The sequence below is a fragment of the Patella vulgata genome, chromosome 8 (genome assembly GCF_932274485.2).
Source record: "Patella vulgata chromosome 8, xgPatVulg1.2, whole genome shotgun sequence".
NCBI classification, from domain to species: domain Eukaryota; kingdom Metazoa; phylum Mollusca; class Gastropoda; family Patellidae; genus Patella; species Patella vulgata.
The window spans coordinates 22,657,272-22,679,076 of NC_065886.2; the positions used below are offsets into that span (position 1 = coordinate 22,657,272).

The window sequence follows — 21,805 nt, forward strand, 5'->3', positions numbered from 1 at the left end:
TGAGAATCGAATAATAATTGACACTTTTGTACACCAACAACCTTGAAAAGTTACTTGTAGGAAATCGTCTATTTCTCTGCAACCGGGGTATCACGCGGCTAAATGGGTAAGATGCTGGCTCGCTAGTCTGGAGGTTGGGTGTTCGATCCCTGCAACGGACTAGAAAGTTCATCCAGATTTTCCGGCGTGGTTCCCCCTTGTCAGTGATGCAGGACGGAGGGCCTGACAAGGACAGCTGTCTAGTCCTTCGGATGACACGAACACCGAGGTCCCGTGTATACATTGGAATGCACGTAAAAGATCCTTTGGCAGTTGGAATTCGATATAAGAGTAGGCGATAGTGCCGATGCCCGGGCAAAATTTCTTCATTAGCCTAGCATAGGAGCAGAACAGTAGGACGTTAAACCCCATTTCATTTAATTTCATTTCTCTGCAACCGTACAAGTTAGAAACCATTTTGTGGTATCTGTATGATTGTATGGGTTCATTCTATTTGTAGATGGGAATCAAGTATCATAATTTAAAAAACATTACAAATCAGACTCATTTGAATAAAATATCTGTTTTGAAGGCTAAACAACCTGAAAAGTGACTAATGCAAAATCGCTTATTTCTCGGCAACTGCTAATATTACAAATTTATTTTGACATACATTGCCTTCGTATGGATTAATGCTACAGGTTTCTGAAAGTTGTCAAGAAATATTTTAAAATATGAAAAGCTGAATGCATTGTAAATAGCTTACTTTTACACCTTTTTTTTATCCTTAAATCAAAATGGCACAAATACAGAAACGAAATAAAAAAACTAAGTCCGACATATCTTGCATCTTTAGTAGGAGCATACATCTTCATCTTTTGGATTTGTAAAAATTAATATTTCTTTTAAGAACTTTTGACACGTAAAAATAGAAGTTTTGAGCAAAATTACGTCACTTCTGGTGCCGACAAAAAAGTTTATCTGTAGAAAAAAGTTGAGAAATTGCACCACGGAGCATATGAGCTTTTGTTTTATACGAATCAGGCAATATTTAATTAACCCAGAACTCATAAATTGAAATTAAAATGCGAAATATCTTAAAAAGTGAACCTGACAAAATTGGTTTTTTCTCGGCAAGGAAAGATGTTAAAAACATTTTTTTGATATAAATATGATCGCATTGATTCATACTATTTGTCCATTGGAATCAAATATCAAAATTTTATACGAATAATGAATATCGTTCACTTCAAAAAAAAAATTTGTTTTGGACGCTAAAAATACAGTTTTAGCCAAAATGACATTACTTCCAGTGATAATGAAAATCGTACATGACATTAGGCATCACATGGTGAAATTTCATGAAAATCAAATAAAAATTGACACTTTTATGGACCAAAAATCTTGAAAAGTGCCTTGTAGAAAATCGTCTATTTCACCGCAACTGAACAAGTTAGAAACCATTTTGTGACATCTTTATGGCCTTATGAATTTCATCAATATAAATAATATGTTGATTTAAACCAAGAGTTAAAATGTTTAATACATATTAAATAATTCTTAGTTGAAAAAAATATTGATTTTAAAGGTTAAAAATACAGTTTTTGACAAAATGACATAGAAGACATATTTGCCTTATACATCAAATGGTATCACTTTTATGAAAATCTAATAATAATTGACTCATTTTCAGGCAAAATAACATAAAAAGTGACTCATGCAAAATTGACTTTTTCTCGGCAACTGCTCATATTACAAACTAATTTTCACTTACATTTCCTTCGTATGGATTAATGCTACAAGATTATGAAAGTTAGGAAGAAATATTTTTAAATATGAAAATCCTGAATGGGTTGTAAATAGCTCATTTTTACACCTTTTTTCACCTTAGCGCAGGGGATCATGATGGCTAAGTGGGTAAGACGCTCGCTCGCTATCCTGGAGGTCGGGTGTTCGATCCCTGCATTAGCCGAGACAGTTCATCCAGATTTTCCGGCGTGGTTTCCCCTTGTCAGTGATGCAGGACAGCGGGCCTGACAAGGACAGCTGTCTAGTCGTTCGGATGGTACGAAAAACCGAGGTCCAGTGTACACATCGGCGTGCATGTAAAAGATCCCTTGGCAGTTGGAATTCGATATAAGAGGAGGCCGTAGCGTCGCTGTCCGGGCAAAATTTCCCTCATAGCACACTGTATGGCGTATACCCTTCTTCATTAGCCCAGTTTAGGAGCAGAACAATAGGACATTAAACCCCATTTCATTTCATTTTCATTTCAAAATAGCGCAAATGCGATTTTAACCGAAACTAAAAAAAACTGAGTCCGTAGTAGGTGTATTCATCTTGATCTATTTGCTTGCAAAAAGACGTTCCTAACTGCCAAAATAGTAGTTTTTGGCAATATTATGTCATTTCCGGTGCCGACAGAAAACTTTGTCGGTAATAAAAAAGTTAAGAAATTGCACCATTGAGTCTGGTGCCGACGGAAAACTTTGTCGGTAATAAAAAAGTTAAGAAATTGCACCATTGAGCATATATATATATGGACTGTGTTTTATACAAATTGAGCAATAAATAATTAATATAGAACCCATAAACTGAATTAGCCAATATAAGCGGCCAAGGAAAATTATCGAGATAAAAATTGTTCACATTTTTGCTCAAATCACACGACCCTTTAATCCTGGATAAAATTTCATAAAAAAGTATTTATAAATAAAAAAAATTTTTTTGTCAAAATTTGGCGCCTAGATATCTTCGAAGATTAATCCCTAATTAATTAATTATCTCCTTCCTGGTTCATTTTCTATAATGAATATCTAGCAAGTAAATAACAACTGCAATAATAATAGATTGCCAATAATAAGCCACTCTCTCACATCGTGTTTAGTAATCTCAGTCGACTAACATTAGCCAATCAAAATGCGAGAATGTGGGGTCAAGACAGGTTAAAAAATATCGCCATGTCTGTCTGAATGCGGTGTCTGTCACGTTCGTTTGTGATTAAAATAATGATTGATAACACTGAAGATCGAACGCAACAACATCGTTGGGTAAGTATTATGTTCTTTTATCATGAACTGAATTATAATATAGACAAAGCTTGCCCAATTTAGGACACAAATTGTCTCCGTTAAAATAGTTGAGTTCCTGCGTCTGATTCTGACTGATATTGATACCCAGCGGGCACGCAACGTTGTTACAACATTGTGACAACGTCAATATTGGTCGTGACGTTGTACAACGTGTTTTCGACCAATATTCAACGTTGTATTTACGTCATATACAGGTTGTTGACACAACGTTGTCACAACGTCATCAAAACGTTATCAAAACGTCATATACAGGTTGTTGTCACATCGTTGTCACAACGTTGCCACAACGTCATTAAAACGTTATTCTAACGTCATATACAGGTTGTTGTCACAACGTTATCAAAACGTCATATACAGGTTGATGTCACGGCGTTATTACAACGTTGTTACAACGTTGTCACAACGTTGTAACAACGTCTTCAAAACGTTATCAAAACGTCATATACAGGTTGTTGTCACAACGTTGTCACAACGTCATCAAAACGTTATTCAAACGTCATATACAGGTTGTTGTCACAACGTTGTCACAACGTTATCAAAACGTCATATACAGGTTGTTGTCACGGCGTTTTTACAACGTTGTCACAACGTCTTCAAAATGTTATCAAAACATCATTATTATACAGGTTGTTCTCACAACGTTATCAAAACGTCATATACAGGTTGTTGTCACGGCGTTGTTACAACGTTGTCACAACGTCTTCAAAACGTTATCAAAACGTCATAGGTTGTTGTCACAACGTTGTCACAACGTTATCAAAACGTCATATACAGATTGTTGTGACAACGTTGTTAAAACGTTGTCACAACGTTGTCATAACGTTATCGAAACGTCATATATAGAAGTTCGAACCTTGACCTCTGATTGTCAAACCAAGTTCACCACGAGACTTCCAGGGGTCAATTTAGTTTAAAAAGCCACGACCTCAAGGTCGTCGGATCCGATTTGGGATGGGCGAGTTATCTGCCCTTAGACCACACCGCTGTAATACTCAGCTATTTCACTTTCTAGGGAAATTTGCCCAAAAAATGTCTTCCAATCGCCCCGGGATTTGGTGACTCGATAGACTGACCCAACATTTGTTCTTCATTTTTTAAAATCGCCAACCAAAAGTCGTGACCTTGACCCGCTAGGGGCCCCAGAAGTATTTTGGTTTTTGAACCCTAGAGGCCCATCTAATAAAGTCAGGACCACTGGACCTTGACCTTCCAAAATGTCATCTTGGTCCACATGACCACGGTAGGTCAAGGTCATCTGAAAGGGTCAAGGTCACCAAAATATCTACTGAGTCGGGTGCTCCCGGGCACATGGTGAGGCCCCGGGTCTGCGCGGTAAATCAAAGGTCATGACCATGGATAGGCAACTCATTGACCTTTCGAATGGGGCCTTGACCTTTGACCTGACCCTTGACCTTGGGATCGAAAAAGTCCCAAAACTTCATGTACCACCCAGACTTTCGCTAATAAATGTCAAGGTCAAAGTCGTGACTCGCACCCGCAAGGTCATTTTTGGGGTTGTAACCTGAGTCAAGGTCATGACATTGCCTGACATTCCCTGTTCCCGGCAGCAATTTAGGTAAAAAGTCACATTCAAAATCCCGAGAGAAAGTGAAAGCGGAACTTTCAGAATGTTATTTGGAAGAAAATATTTTGCTTTCTTGTCAGTAAAATAAAGGGCCCCAAATTCGATGACTTTTAAGTATAATATAACATTTTCACTTTCTTGTCATTGAACACGGCGAATTTGTACTGCATTGATTGCGGATTAAAACATTTCGTCGGGTCCCACTCGGCGGTGTGCGACATCGATCATTTATTTGCTTTATAATTTTTCGGAAATCATAATTTCCTTTAATGCATTAAAGTTATTGGTGTAATAAATAGGCAATACTGGCCTGCTTTCATGTTGCTGAGCACACGGGTTGGGAAAGCAAGAAAAGGCGTTTGCGTCCGTCAAGTATTATACAAAATGTATTATGAACTGTAAACGAGATGCCTCTCCCGCACCTAAATGTCGCTGTTTTTACATTCGGTGTTTTGCAATTGAAATAATAACACAAAGCACAGAAAATGGTGATTAATGCATATTGTGTAGTGTGCAGCGTTTGCTACACAAATTCAGTGCATAATACGGGCCTAAAACAGGAATTGCAATGCGCTTATCTATAGAAATTGACGTATGATCTTGGGTACAGTTGTATTGGTTAACGACGTAGATCGAGATTGAATAACACAATACAAGCTATAATACATTTTAATTAAGGCTTATTGTAAAACAACTAGAAGCTGACAAATATTCCGGTTAATTCTTCAGTAAATTATCTGGTAACACTAGCGGTTTTTTTTCCCGCGGATACTGATAACGTGACTCTAATGTTGCCGCGAAAGATGCTTCTGGGACGCCATATTGGTTTTTTGGTTCGTGCCGAAGGTAAGTTCTATTATTTTAACTCTCAACTGGGTATGTGGAAGGGATATAAAAATCGTCAATTGCTTCTTCTAAGGCTAATATAAGATCAGATAAAATTATATTGTATCTTAACACCCCATTAGGCTATTAGAGACAGCATACAAACAAAACATTAGGCTACCTACGCTACAGCATTATCAATGGCTATAAAACAACAAAAACACCAACTATATTTACATGTATGTAAAACACGCGCATCTATACATACATCATGTAGTAACAGGGACTATTATTATTAAGTTGAATATGAAAGCCCCTCGAATTTGATTACCGGTAAGGTAGGCATGGACTTCGTTGACGACCGCGGTGTAAGTGGCGACGTTCATTTCAAAACACAGACTCAGACTGCAGCTGTGCCGAGTGAATTTCATATTTTTAAGTTATATTTTTAAGTTACAGAATAATCCTATTATTCCTATAATTCACTATTGCCAGTTGAGAAATTGGCCAAAATATCATTTTCAACTTCAAATTCAAACGTTTGAAGATAGTTTTTCCATGGCGGGGGGAGGGGGAGAAAAACAAAGGTGGTAATTGTGTTATTATTTCCGGTGTGAATGATTTTATAAGCGTCATAATGATACCTATGATCCTATAATAGTGAGTTGACAACCTATTGAGCAAAAGATATAGAAATAATTATGTTTTGACTTTCTTAGAAAATATGAAATTCTCGCTTTAACTATTAAAACTAGCTGGACCAGCTGCATGATTGTGTCAGTCCGCTCAGAATACATGAGTCTAGGCCAAGCGACGTATAATTTAGAACTGACTGACGTGATCTGCACTAGTCTAGGCTAGACATTTGCGTTGATGTGTTGCGCAAGTAGATCTAATCTAAATGAAATCTCTCATCATTAGTTTTTTCATATTACTCATATACATTGCCGTTAAACGAATAATTTTCAACACATAGCAAGCCATTTGATCTATACTACACGTCACTGGGCTATTTGATTTTACGGAGATTTGTTACCCACGGCAAAATCTCGATCGACACTTGGTAGTTGGTAGACTTAACGCGATTTTTATCATTCGGCTTCACTAAACAAATTATTAATAAAAACAGCCGTAGATCGACATCTAATAGTGCTAATGTAAATTTAATAATACTATTCCGGTATAAAAAAAAGTAATGATAATAAAAGAATAATGAAGTTAAGTATTTAAATGATCATTTTAAGTAGATACCGTTATATTACTGAGCGCCATGGAAAACGCATCACATATTTTCCCAAATATTTTATTACTAGGTGGTTTTGTATGTATAATATTATGCAATACTATATGAACTATTGTTTCACACAATGCTCCCAAACGCAAAAAATTTCGGCCGGTGTGCACAAAAAAAATTGCATAAGATGCACATGAAAAACCCAATATTCACGTGCAGCATTGTGTGTGAGCCCTTTAAAAGCATGTTTTCAAATTAATGTGTTGTACATGAACTGTGAAACATCAATCTGTCGTAATTTGTTGTTGGACGTGTGAAGGAATCGAGCTAGAGATGCCGAGACTTACTGAAAATCAACGGAATGAAGCCATGGGAATGTCCAGGGCTGGCATGTCTACACGTGCTATTATTGCCAGACACTTCAATTGTCATCAGTCCACTATTGTAAGGTTGGTGGAACGTGTTCGAATTACTGGATCAACACGTGACCGTCAACGTCCTGGTCACTCATCTGCGTGACAGATTCCGCCCAGCGACTCGAACAGGTGCAGCAGTCGTCGGAAGACAAGGACCAGTAAGTGCCAACACCGTAAGACGTCGTCTAAGAGAAGTAGGACTCCGTGCACGACGACCTTATGTTGGAGCTATCCTCACCGTGAGCGGCGTTTGATATGGGCTCAAGGACACACCAGACATGGAGAAGAGTAGACTGGCAAAGTGTGCTCTTCAGTGATAAGAGTCGCTTTCATCCTTATCACGCTGATGGCCGTCAACATGTGTGTAGACGCCTTGAGGAACGTTTTGCAGACTGCTGCATCTTCGAAACGAATCGATGGGGTGGGGGGAAGTGTAATAGTGTGGGAAGGCTTCACATTTCATCACCGGACCGCCCTACACATTTGCAGGGGTCGCGTTAATGCTGTAGCCTACCGTGATGATGTCTTGCAACCAATTGTTGTTCCGATGTTTCGAGCGCACCCACAACTTCAGCGCTTCCAACAGGATGATGCACGTCCGCATACCGCCGGTTTTAGTATGGACTTCCTGGCTGCTAACAACATCAATGTCTTGGACTGGCCAGCCATGTCTACGGACATGGCACCGATAGAACATGTCTGGGATGCGATTGGACGCCGTCTGTATCGGAGACCACAGAGGCACACCATTGCTGCTTTAGAAGCTGCTCTTGTCCAAGAATGGAACAATTTGCCCCAGGCCTTCTTTCAAACATTGGTTAATTCCATGCGACGTCGCTGCACAGCGTGCGTAAGAGCCCGCGGAGGACACACATCTGACTTTGTAACGTTGATTACAGATTAAACATCTATAAGTGTACAAATGTGTTGTTATTGATGTGTTCCCATTTGAATATTGTTCACAATAAGAAGCAAAATAAATAAGATATGTTTACAGGATCATTTTGTTATACGAAAAACTAAGTGATGCGTTTTCCATGGCGCTCAGTATATATAAGTGTGAAACCTGGCCATTATTTAATTAATTACAGGTCTAAGTGAATCCCAGCAAGCACAAAATATTTTAAAAACGTTTTTTGTTTTTGTTTTTGTTAATTTTTTTTGTTTCTAAAAGGTTATGTAAAAAAAAAATATTTATCAAACGTTTTTTAAATGTTTTAAGTGTAAGTTTTTCAGAAGTTTTCGATAAATATTGATAAAAATGTTTAATATAATATGTTTAGATAACGTTCATAATTGATGTTTTCTTTCAAAATTTTCCATTAAAACGTAGTACCGTAAATATGATTTATGAAACGTTTATAAAGAACCCGCAATAAATAGGTAAAAAAAAAAATTTTAAAAACATTTATTAAACGTTTAATACACCTTTAAAACTTAATTACGTTCATAACTTAATTGCAAAATATCTATATTTAATGTACCGGTATAAAAAAAAACCCAATAAAGGTCAAGATTAATTATCTTATACATATTTTATTTTAAAACACACGTAAGGTTGACAGTTGGTCCAATCAAATTTAAACATCTTTCCGCCAAAAAGGAATCCTAGCCAAACCGGCATGGCTGCTTTATTAGAGCTGTGATAAACTATCGAGTTTTATAAGTTGCTAGAAGGCGTAAAAGTTGAAAATTAGGTATGTTACGATTAATTAATATTTTGTGTCCATTTAGAAATAATTATGATATAAAAGAATTAATTGTTTCGGTAATTGTAGATTATTTTCTACTGGTAGCCGAACTTCTATTGTCATTTCATTATTGAACCCTCCTTGCAAAGTAAATTGAGTATTTTAAATATGTTTTATTACCTCTTAAATGATTTATTTTAGTTCTGAAACTTTAGTGTTTTTATTTTATAATTGTATTGCATTTTAATCATTTAGTTTTTGGTTAATTGCTATGTCTGGATTTAGAAAGAGCTATTTCAATCTATGTCTGGAATTGGAAGGGGCCATTACAATATTTATAGTATTGTATAATGGACTTTCCCAGTATCTATTATCTTTAAATTTATAGGGTTACCAATTTCATGAAGCTTTGCAGGGAGTGTTAATAGTAATGTAACGTATACAAAACTTGTGATATATTACAAATGACAAGTGATATATGCACTCGTGCTGTATGAACTATTTATATAGTCTTTAGTGAATGAAAACATTTTTGGCTACCATTCCTGGTTTTGAATGTCAAATATGATATGAAAACGAATATCGGTTTGTAATTTTTTTTAACCGTTTCACCAGTAGTAACCGAACCGTGAACAGTTAACCAAGTCGCTGTATACATCTTAATTATTAGGCAACCAAGTCTACGATCTTAATTAAAAAGATAGGTTGACACGCAACAAAACATATATGCTCTGAAAATTAAATCTTGTACTTTGTCGAACTACGGACAGGTGGATATTAATGTCGGGCTAGTGCGACTGTTAACACCACAGCTCTTTAATTGCATGCTTGTGGGTTTTAGATTTAATTCAAGTGAAGGGTAATTTTATTATTAAATGTACAACATCAATATTCATGAGCATACACCTGCATAATTGAACTGACATTGATTGTAAATATTACAGTGATTGAAATATAATAATATACTAGATGTGTTTCATTTATTTCCTGTTATAGCTATAGGTAACCCATCTGATGAGCCTTGGTGGTTACCAGTTTAAAGTCGTATTCTTTCTTTTGAAAACAAATTGATAAAATAATCGTACATTCGTTTTCCAATCGTCTTCGTCTTAAAGGAGTCAAGTCTCTAACTCAATATCATCCACAGTCTTCGACATGGGACTCATTGTTTAATTAAACTCAACATCAGTGTTGTAACCGTGAAAAGATGGGCTTCTAATGTCTAATATTTAACACAAAGTTAAAGTTTTAAAATTGGCACAAGAATCGCGTGCATGAATGCTTTCAAGTTTCATTTGTAATAGAGAGACTCGAAGAATGAAGTTAAATATACCCAAGAGAATACTTAACTATATGCGGGTGTAAACTTGAATAACCAGACGCCAAAGACTGGCATTCAATTTGGACTCTTCGCGTATGGGGGGTTGGATGGCCGAATGGTTAGCACGCGCGCGCTGTATCATACGGTCTGTCATTGAATCAACTGGCGGGGTTTCGATTCCCCGGTTGTACGTGACAAGGAGTTGGGTCGCCTGTCCAACCTGGTGGGTTTTCTCCGGGTCCTCAGGTTTCCTCCCACTGCTAAAAAGACCCCTACGCGCTATCGAATTATTGAAATAAAATTGAACCATGTGTTAGTCCCGAAATGACCTAGTTTGTGTCAAGTGGACGTTAAACCCCATTTCTCTCTCTCTTCGCGTATTTCGCCGAACATAACTGATTAGACATTACAGTAAAAACAGAAACGATTGAATGTAAATCAGTTAATATACATTCATATTACATTATTATATGCGTTGCAACCCATTTATGTCCATTTCTAGGTGTCAAGGAATGGAAAGTCAAAATTCGTGGTATTGTCAAACGCATAAACAGTATGTCTTTTTATTTTAACAGGTTGATGTCTAATTCCCTAATGGCCCAATTTAATTTAAAGGGAAATAAAGGAAGGCGGTCCATAATGGACTTAGAAATTTACAAAGTTGTCCAAGGTTTGTTTTTATCATACTCAATTTACGAACATATCCTTAAATATCGGATAATCAAACATGGTATGGGCATACAGGAGTTTTTATTACTTCATCGATGAGTATTGATTTTTTTGTTTGTAATTTACACCCAAGCCTTTCTTACACGTACAAATTCATGGAGAATATGAAAGTTATAACACAAGCGATGTCTCATATAGAATGTGTTATTGGGTCATATATAATATAATTCATATGGGGTTTAACGTCCTACTGTTCTGCTCCGACTAGGCTAATGAAGACGGGCATGAGCCATACCGCGTGCTATGATGGAAATTTTGCCCGGGCAGCGGCACTATGGCCTACTCTTATATCGAATTCCAACTGCCAAAGAGATCTTTTACTTGCACGTCAATGTGTACACGTGGCCTCGGTTTTTCATACCATCCAAACGAATTGTCCTTGTCAGGCCTATTGAACTTTCTCGGCAAATGTAAGGATCGAAAATGCGACCTCCAGACAAGCGAGCCAGCGTTTTACCCAATTAGCCACCTTTGCTCCATAATTCATGGGATGCAGAATTATCTGTTACAGCTTTAAGACGACCTTTTTGATCGGACTCAATTATATAATTTACAAAATTTGACAGAGTAAATATACAGTTTTTTTGTATTCTTCAGATAGTGTAATGATCAGTCAGCCGAGCTGCAATGAAGCCGAGATAATAACAGCAGTTTCGGCTCATCTAAAATATGCACCCGACAGAAGAGGGACCAATTAGGTACATGTACAGTTTTAATTTGTTTATTACATGTCATATTTTATTATAATCTTTATAAGCCATTTTAAGTTCTTTTATCATCCATTTAATTTTATTTTATTTTCTATGTGTGATGTCCACAAAATGTTAACTGCGCCATTGAGCAGTGTTTTATATTGGTAACAGGCGCTTTATAAATAAATAAATTTTTATTATTATTACGGTACCAATTGCATTAAAATTACCTTCTCATTTTTAGCAATATCATTCATTACCATTACCCATTACATTGAAAGTAAATAATTACATTTTATTACTATTTAAAGATTAGAGCTAATTTAGCATTTAATCAATCAGATTTAAAGACAATAGTTTTACCATGTCTTTAAATCTGATTGATTAAATGCTAAATTAGCACTAATCTTTAAATAGTAATAAAATGTAATAACATTAAATATGTTTCCTTGTTATATGCTTTTAAAACTCTAGTTATCACTGAATGCATAAGAGTATGGTTGTAATATATGCCTGTAAATCCTCTGTTTGATCTTTTATGAATGTATATTTAGTTAATCATGTATAGATCTATGCCTTATTTTCTTTTAAACTGGTTTCAATTATATAGTATAATGTGTATGGTTTCAGTACAGCTCAACAATCCTCTGTTTGATCTTTTAATTGTATAATGAGTTAATCCTAGTATATACGATTATTTACCGTTGTTTCATCAATAGCTTGTGAAAGCTACTCATGTTCACCTTCCTTGCATACCATTGGATAGTTCGCACTGATGTTTATATATATATTCATATCTTTCTCATTTTATTTATTTGTATATATATGCCTGAAAACGACTTGAGAAATCTTGTTGAAACGTTGCAGTGAAATAAACCATAGTAATTGTTATTCCATAAAAGTGTGTTTTTTGATTATGTTCCAATTACTAAATGCCATTCAAAAATGCGCCATTAAATGTAATTGAAATGTAATTGACCATTACATGATTTTCGGAATGTAATTAATTACATTTCCATTACTCATTACTTTTGAAATCTTCCATTACTCATTACATGACCATTACTTAAAATTTAATGATCAGATTCTATTACCTTTACCCATTACTGCAAAGTTATATGACTCTAGCATTAATATTGTCTGTAATATAATCGTTTGAATTGAATGTTTTGAAACTATGTACTGTCCTATTAATTGATACTGATTTTATTCAGAAAGAAGCAATTAGATTGGTTGTGATGGGACACAATAACTTTGATTCTAATTGAGTGAGAGTGTTGAAACTTCGCGTATCGTTTCACTATGTCAAAACCGTGGCCCAAATCTGTCGGGCATTTACCCCCCCCCCCCCCTTCCCCGCACACACACCTAATTTAACTTCCATCCTGCCCGGCCGCCTATTCCCGTCTTCGTTAGTCCAGTAGGGGCAGAACTGTAGGGAGTTCGGATGGGGCTTATACTGGGTTTTATACAACCTCAAAACAACAAATTCTGACGTCGTGACAACTTTTCGCCAACCACCACACAACGTTGCAAAACAACAAATTTTGACGTCGTGACAACTTTTCGTCAACCACCACACAATGTTGTGACAATGCTGCTTGAACGTCCGTACAACGTTGTCACAACTTTTCGTCAACCACCACACAACGTTGTGACAATGTTGCTTTGACGTCCGTACAAAGTTGTCACAACTTTTCGTCAACCACCACACAACGTTGTGACAATGTTGCTTTGACGTCCGTACAACGTTGTCACAACTTTTCGTCAACCACCACACAACTTTTCGTCAACCACCACACAACGTTGTGACAATGTTGCTTTGACGTCCGTACAACGTTGTCACAACGTAAGAGTTTGTTGCAAAACAACCCACAGCTGACTTATTTCAGACGTTGTGATACAACCTCTGAAAAACGTTGTCACAACGTTCTGTGCCCGCTGGGTAATGATAGATCAGTTTAGTTTTACTTTAGCAATTGATATAGCCTGGACCAAGTAAGTACACAAGACTACTTATTAGCAGTCACTGTCTTGGTAGAATTCTTTCTCTTGATCAATAGAAATGAATATTATATTTGTCCCAAAATTTCTTAATCGGCGATACTGTCATCATATTTTACATTGAAACTGAATTTATGAAATGTCTAATTTAGACCTTTTTTTTTAGAGCCTTTTAAGTAAGTCAAAATAAACAAACAAGTGCGATTTTACAGTAAATAGCCGCAATCACACTGATCCGCAGTGAATATTCGCTTGGCCGCTACAATCACTGATAAGGATGACATCGATGCGACTTAATGACTACAAAATATTAACTTTTTTATTTCGACAAATTAAATTCTGAAACATTTTTTTTTAGTATTAAAAAAATAAATAAAGGTGTTTGAAGTATATCTTGATAAAAAATATTCCATAATTAGCGTAAATAGGTACAGAAAATAGTACGCGGAGGCGTAAAATGGGTAAAACGATATGATTCTGCCTGTAGCAGTTCATATTACTACGTTCGATGTAAACAACGCACGTGTGACCATCAATTTGACGTTTTTTTCTGTTTGTTTACTCTGAATTCTTTCAGAAGTACATTTTTTACCGTCTAATCTGATTGACCTGCTCGTGTTGGTTTACAAGCCACAGAAGTAATTTTTTTGGGCGTTATCGATGCCATCTTGCTTTGTTGGTAAACATTGTGATGTGACGTCACCCTTAGAACTACAGCGGTCTGACCATTTAAAGGTCAGTCATCTTGGACAGAGATAAAAGACGGATGTCGCATTAGGTCTGTAAAACAGATTGAGCCGCAATGTATGCCAATATCATTAATTAACCGTCCAAAGAAATATCCAAAGTCGAGCCTAAGGCAAATGAATCTTCACCGTCATCTGCACCTGACTGCACCTGACGGTGTTTTCTGCTATGTAATTTTCGTGATTTAGGTGGTGGTAGGAATCCATCAACAATACAAAACTTTTGAAACATAACTCAAAAGTGGTTGATGATCCTGAAGATTCACATACATAGCATTTTTTCAAAGAACAGATTTTTTATCCACAGACACACAATTGTGTCTGTAGCCACTGTAGGCACATTAAAATAGGCCCTGCTTTTTGACCCATTTTCATCAAGGTTCCCAATGTGCATGGGATAAAGAAAACGTCATCTCCAAAATTGCACGATATTAATGACCTAAATTTGAATACCGTACAGGAATTAAATATGAAGAATAGCGAGGTGCACCTATTGCACCTATTGTTGTAGTATTCAGAAGCAGATATGTTACATATATAACATAAAAATATATTGTAGTTGAAGTCTAAAGGGAATGGAAGCTTATTGACTCTATTTCAAAAAGCCGATAAACAACCTAATTCTGACTTCTATTACCTCCAACTAAAAATGTCTGATGAGCAAAATTTTGAAATAGCATCTCTGGTAGGGCATGTATTTTTTTCTTTAAAACTGTAATACCCGTTCCATCCTTAGAAATCGTTTCAATGACATATAATTTATTAATAATTGAAGTGGAGACACAATTCTATGGAAGATAATTATTGTTTATATAAATGAGTGCAACATTTCGACTTGGAATCTCTATTTTTATCATTAAAGACTAAAGACTCTTAGATGAAACATAGCTGAACAATAAACAGTATAGTAGGCCTTACCATTGTATTCCATAGAATGGTGTTCTGTATAATAGGCTACTTATTATCCAGCGCCAAACTTTGGTAAGGGATATCGAAATGGGCTCCATCATTCTGTCCCGGATTTGTTTCCTTAGCATATAATAAAAAAATTCACATAAACTTTAAAGTGAATTCTAAGTATTATATTATATGCACTATATGAATTCTGTGTAGATTGGGTTGATTGATTAATTGATTATGCCACAAACTGTTTAAAGATACATTATATAAGAGCTAAATCTGCCTATTAAAGCTCTTTAATTTGGCTTAAAAACTATTATTTGGACATTTATTCACATGACAAGCCTGTAATCAACTCTCTAGATATTGTATGGTAGAGATTTAAAGGGATTAAAACATGGTTCACCATTTTTAATGGTCTAATTTAAAAATGTCGAAGTGGGGCTAAGACTTGAATAACAAGTACAGTTGTTACAAGGCTAAACAATCTATGCTAAATCTTGTCAGAATCAAGTAATTTGAATTAAATTTTCAATATATTCATTTTGCATTAACTATTTTTGTACTATTATAGCTAGAATGACCAGCTTTTTATCTAAATCTTACATAATGCATCTTCAAGGGTGCAGTATGTTGATGTCTGATGCTTCATGTTTGACCTTTATTGTATTGACGTGTGTAAAAATAACTTTTTTTCATGTACATGTTTTTCAGGATAAATAGGCTACAAGAAAACAGAGATTAAAAATGGATATTGTGTTAGACATCTGCGATCAGTATTTTTTTACACCTTATGTATACCCTGCTGATTGGGTGGAAGATAATCCTCTAAGACAGATTATCTCCCTGTTGGTGATAGGAAATGTTGGTGGATATCTGTTGTATCTTATTGTTGCGTCTCTCAGCTATAAATTTATTTATGATAAACGACTCATGGAACATCCTCAATTCTTAAAGGTAAAAAAAAGAGTGTAGGCTTTAATCGATTTAAATATTCTTTAAGAGCCCTGAGTATGTTGTGGATTGATGTTAGACTTTAAATTAAATATCTTTAAATAGCATACTTTGTAAGCCAGCCCCAAGACTTAAAGGAGCTTAACCCTCTTAGAGTTAGGTTGAAATAAAGTATTGAATTGTGTTAATCTGATGTTTCTATTAGTGATTGGCAAGCTTTATATGATTCAATTTTTATACGCTCATGAAAATGTGGGCATATATAGTCGTTGCCCATGTCTGCCTGTGTAGCTGTATGCTGTTTACATTTTGTTTGTGGACACTCTATATACATGTCACAATTTTTATCTGTTTTTGATATAACTTAAGATTTATATTTATAACCCTATCATCTTGGTTCCTTACGATATTGGCACATATTGGACCATAACTTTCTGCATTGTGGCCCCTGACTATACGGATAAATCATGTTTTTAGCTTGTGGACCCTCTAGAGGTCACAACTTAAATTTGATTTTAATAAAAAGTTAATTAATATCACTGCTACACAAAGTGAATGCGGTTGTCTTCGAATATTGTGAAAATCGGACCCAAACTTCCCGTTAAAATGGCTGCTTTTTTTCACTCAAATAGTGTAAAAGCATGTAATACCAAGGTAGTGGACCCTCTAGTGGTCACAATTTTTAACCGATTTTCATTAAACTTAAAATATTTGTTTATATCCGAAAGATCTTGGTTCCTTTTGATATTGAGACTTGTCGGACTGGATTATGGCCCCTTATAATAGTATGAAAATCAAATTTTTAGCTTGTTCTCTGCCCATCTCTTGCAAAAAGGTGGCGTATCTTGCATGGTAACTACTTCTTGTTTGGAAATATTAAATGAAAGTTGGCATTTATTTACTAGTGTAAGTTTTGCCTTACTGTGTTGACAATGAAATACAAAATGGGTTATCATTGATAGACATAAAAATTTTCAATGAACACAAACTGCCATACCACAAAACAAATCAAAGCATAAAATCTAATGCCTTAAATGCAATCAACAATTTCTTTCTTTTCCCAAATCAAATCTGTCCGGTCATGCATGTTAAGAATTAGTCCTAAAAGTTTCAAAAATTTACATCTAGAATAAATGAAATCGAGAATTTTTATTTTTGACCAAAATCAATGATGTCGAACCATTTGATGCAAATTTATTTTGGTTTCGACTGCATTATGAAAATCTCTCAGATCACCTTCTGACATTTAATTTTACATACATGCCGCATAATGCTGCCATGCATTATCACCAAAAATAGCTAATAACATCGGACTGGTGTCATACATGAGGCAGGGGTATGCTAAATCTTTTTACCATTGTTAATTTTTTTATGCCATTACTAAGTAGCTGAATATTATTTTTTTGTGGGAGAGAATTTCAAATAGAAATATTTTAAAATGTGCAATTAAATGTATATTTCAGAACCAGATAGCATTAGAAATAACCTGTGCTTGTACATCAATACCCTGGATGAGCATACCTACTGTTGCCATGTTCTTCCTGGAAATAAGAGGCTACAGTAAACTCTATGATTGTGTAGATGACTGGAAATTTGGTAAGTTTTGAATTTTGTTATTTCTTGGTTAGATACATGTAGTTTTGAAACTGGGTTCCTACAGTACTAGTCACCTTGAATCACATTATTCCCCAAAATTTTATATACAGAGACAGATATTTCAATGTGTTCATTACTAAGACCTTCACCTACTACTACAACTTGCAAAAAGATAAGTCTGCGCCTGAAAAATGACAATCACTAGAGGGGTTGTACCTGAATTTGATGTGACAAGTTATGTGGCCAGATTTTATTTATAGAGTTGATAAAAGGGAAATCAACTTAATGAAAGTTAATCTTAAAGCAGAACTTTCCATGGAATCCCTCTCTGCAGAGTGTGTTTGGATGCAGGTGTGATGTAGTCCCAGGTGTTTGTATGGATGATAAAAACTAGGTCATGTGAACTTCTCAGAAACAAAGAATGTCATTTATTCTAAACCCATTATAAGTCAAGGGTGTGATCAAATTAGATCATAAGGTCTGTTATCTGTGCGAAGTCAAGTGATTAATCAGTGCAGCGGAGTCTCATCAACACAATACTTTGGTAATTAAAGGTCTAACATGTAGTATTTATCTATGCTATTCATGTGAGAGGGAGAATATTTTCATGTAAATCTCACATAGTTTATCTCTTGCTAAATTGTTGTCACCCCTGTCTGTCGTCTACAACTGCTGGAGAGTAATGTTGTTACCCTATTATTGACTAAAAAAATTTCAACAATTTCTGTTAATTACTGTCACTGCTCTAACTGCTCTTGTGGATGATCTGTAGGCTACAGTTATTATCTAAGTGACATGCAATTAGATTAGAATGCATATAGTGACTTTTACATTACTTCAATTCTGCAGTAGTCAAATCATGTCTGTATTATAGTGTCAATAAAACCTCAAACATGATTTCTGGCAATTTTCAGTATCTTGAATGCTTGGATGACTTGACTGCTGTGGGCATATGCTTTGTATCATTCATTGCCTGGCAACCTATCTTTTTTTACCCAAAGCTCTATTACCTCTTTAAGATAAAATAGATTGTGTATTTATGTATGATTAGTATTAACTGTATATTTTAGGTTGGTATGGTATTATATGGAGTATTGTAACATTTATATTATTTACTGATATGTGTATATACTGGATTCATCGCTGGTTACATCATAAACTAGTCTACAAACATCTACATAAAATTCACCACAAATGGAAAGTAACAACACCCTTCGCCAGCCATGCCTTTCATCCATTGGACGGATTCGTTCAGAGTCTACCCTACCATATATACCCGTTCTTATTTCCTCTACACAAAATTACATATTTGGTGTTATTCATCTTTGTAAATATCTGGTCGGTTTCGATTCATGATGGGGATTATCGTGTACCCACATCTTTTAAACCATATGTGAATGGATCGGCACATCACACAGATCACCATTTATTCTATTCCTTCAACTACGGACAGTTTTTCACCTTGTGGGATAAAATGGGTGGATCATTCCGCGTTCCCAGTGCCTTTCAAGGATCTGGACCACTGGATGAAGTACTAAAAATAAAATCAAAAACATTGGAGCAAAATGGACATGCTAAGTCAAAACATTTTACAAATGGAGTGAAGAAAAGTGATTAGATGATTAGATGCTTATATATTTATATTGTTAAAGATTATATTTTTAAAACTTATTATATATATTTGTTACGGTAACCTACAGTATATTGTATGGAGGGATGTGTGTAAGATCAAAAATTGAGCTGCACAAGCATGCGGTACAAGTCTTGATCATTTCAGCCTAAATTGTCTCCATTTTGACTACAACAATATTAGTCTCAGCTGGACAAAATAGTGTCACATTTGTATACCGTGTCAGAGGTCATCTAGGAATTCATGTATAAGTAATAAAATTGGTTGAGAGGAAAAATGATCTTGACCTTGTGTTTGAATTGTGCAGAATGCAATTTTAACTGGTGGATTGAGACAACATTTCCGATAAGTCATTGCATGAACTCTATACATGAACAACCACAGCCCATAACCATATTGACAAATGTTGCTCACATTATCCAGAACACAGGCCGTTACAAAAAGTCATGAATTTTAATGTTGTGATAGTTGCAAATGCTTTTTAGATTACGGGTGATGATTACTTTAAAATGCACATGTGAAAGCTAGCACTGTAAGTATTGTTCATAAGATATGACATTTTTTGTTATTTGGGGTGATAAACTACATATCAGTCACCAAAAAATTTACCAGTTTTATTTACCAACTATATTCCAAACTTAGCCCAAATGTATGACAATAAAGGGTGCTGATGACAACAAAAGTCGAATTTTCTCAGTTATGCCTGCATGGATTTTCATCAAATTTGGCATGAACAATACTTAATGCAAGTCAAAGAAAGGTAAGAGACACCTTTTGGCTATAGAACGTGGTTTGTCTGGTGTCCATGGAAACACCAAAAAATGATGAGTTTTCTTGGAAATTATATAAGTTCATGCTAAAAAGATATAATCCCTTCCTTAGATCAAAAGGGAGATTTTGTGATTTTCGTTAAATTCTTTGAATACTTCCATAACAAGTTTTAAAATACAACAATTCGAATATAAAATATAGATATTTAGGCCCTACTTAGTGCACTACTCTGCCGCTCTCAGTCATTTTATACATTCAAAAATGGTAGTCTCACTTCGACCATCAAAAAAAAAAAAAAAATCAGTGATGTTCCAGTCATGATAGATGGTAGGCCTGGATAATCGTGTCTTTGAGGGAATTCCTTCCGACGTGCATATATAGATATACGTTAATGATCCATTATGAAACTGTTGCTGGCGCAAGCCATGATTGTCTACTGTGGATCACGTCCAAATTTATTCAAGAACTGATCTAGACTGGGGAAAAGGGGAAAAACTTCTCGTTTGCTATAAATAGTTTTTTTTTCTTTCCGCATGTATTTCTATGATTACGTGAACTGTTATATGTACTCTTGGTTATTTTACACATGGAATAAGTATGCAAAGTCTTAATATGATTGGTGTTGAACAGTTAGTGTGTATCTTAGACTAGTCAACCAACGCCCTTAAAGATTTGACTCTGATCATCACTTGAAGAATGGTTAAATCCTGTGCCAACTACAATATTGTGAAAGTTGGATCTCTTAAGGTTATCAGTCAAAATATGGTTCAATTTGTTAAACCAATGCACCCCCCCCCCCCTTGATTTTGTATGAAATTTGATGGGTCTTTTTTTTTAATCCAATTGTATTCAAGCCAGGACATCTACTGTTGATATTTTGATTTGGTTTTCTCATTAAAATTTAAATATTCAAATTGAGTACACTTTACCTAGGATTAGGCCACAAAAATACAAATGAGTATCACTGGCTTTTAGGACTCAAAACATTTTACCTGTCTCAAAATGTCTAAAGTGTTTCAATGTGAATAATTCAGTAAATTAAATATGATTTAAACTCTTACATGTAGACTTTTAATTAGAATAAACCTGTCTAATATCTTACCTTCCTACATTACTATATTATGTGTATAATAATAGTAAACAGACCTAGTACCTTGCCAAAATTAATCTATTAAACTGTGACAAAAAATCCTACACGTAGCCGTAGCCATATGTACATGTACTTACTCCCATGTTGAATATATCTGATGTAAATTATTATTTTAGGAACCGATATATATATGATACAAATAAGTATTAATTTTTGGATTTTATTTGTAAATTATGATACAGAAATTATTAGAATAGATTTTGTTTCAGGAAGTGCTGTACTAATTAGAGTTATCTCCCTTCCAACCTATTTTGTTGATTGTTTTAAAGAAATTTACGCGATGATATATTTACTGATATATTTACGGTATATGTTGTAAATTAAAGAAAATTCAAGATATCGTTCTGTTATATGTTTTTCTAAAACTCAGCTGATTCTTTATCTTCCTATTATGAATGCTGATACAAATAATTAGGGAGAGAGATGGGTTTTAACGACCACTCAACACACTAGGCCATTTCAAGACTAACAAATGGTACATTTTCATTTT

General features: G+C 35.1%; 1 protein-coding gene across 1 annotated transcript; it reads left to right on the plus strand.

Moving 5' to 3' along the window:
• Window positions 1–2,920: 2,920 nt before the first annotated feature.
• LOC126830672 (lathosterol oxidase) lies at window positions 2,921–21,225 on the plus strand. The gene is made up of 4 exons (XM_050561093.2): window positions 2,921–3,029; window positions 15,929–16,171; window positions 17,632–17,764; window positions 18,835–21,225. Exons 2-4 carry the CDS (start codon window positions 15,962–15,964, stop codon window positions 19,380–19,382), a joined length of 891 nt encoding a protein of 296 aa, XP_050417050.1. The 5' UTR covers window positions 2,921–3,029; window positions 15,929–15,961; the 3' UTR covers window positions 19,383–21,225.
• The last annotated feature ends 580 nt before the right edge of the window (window positions 21,226–21,805 follow it).

Excerpts from the sequence above, each read along its gene's own strand:
- LOC126830672 (XM_050561093.2), top strand. The coding sequence starts at position 15,962 with ATGGATATTGTGTTAGACATCTGCGATCAGTATTTTTTTACACCTTAT. Across the intron at positions 16,172-17,631 it reads AACATCCTCAATTCTTAAAG|AACCAGATAGCATTAGAAAT; the intron begins GTAAAAAAAAGA and ends TGTATATTTCAG. Across the intron at positions 17,765-18,834 it reads TGTAGATGACTGGAAATTTG|GTTGGTATGGTATTATATGG; the intron begins GTAAGTTTTGAA and ends TGTATATTTTAG.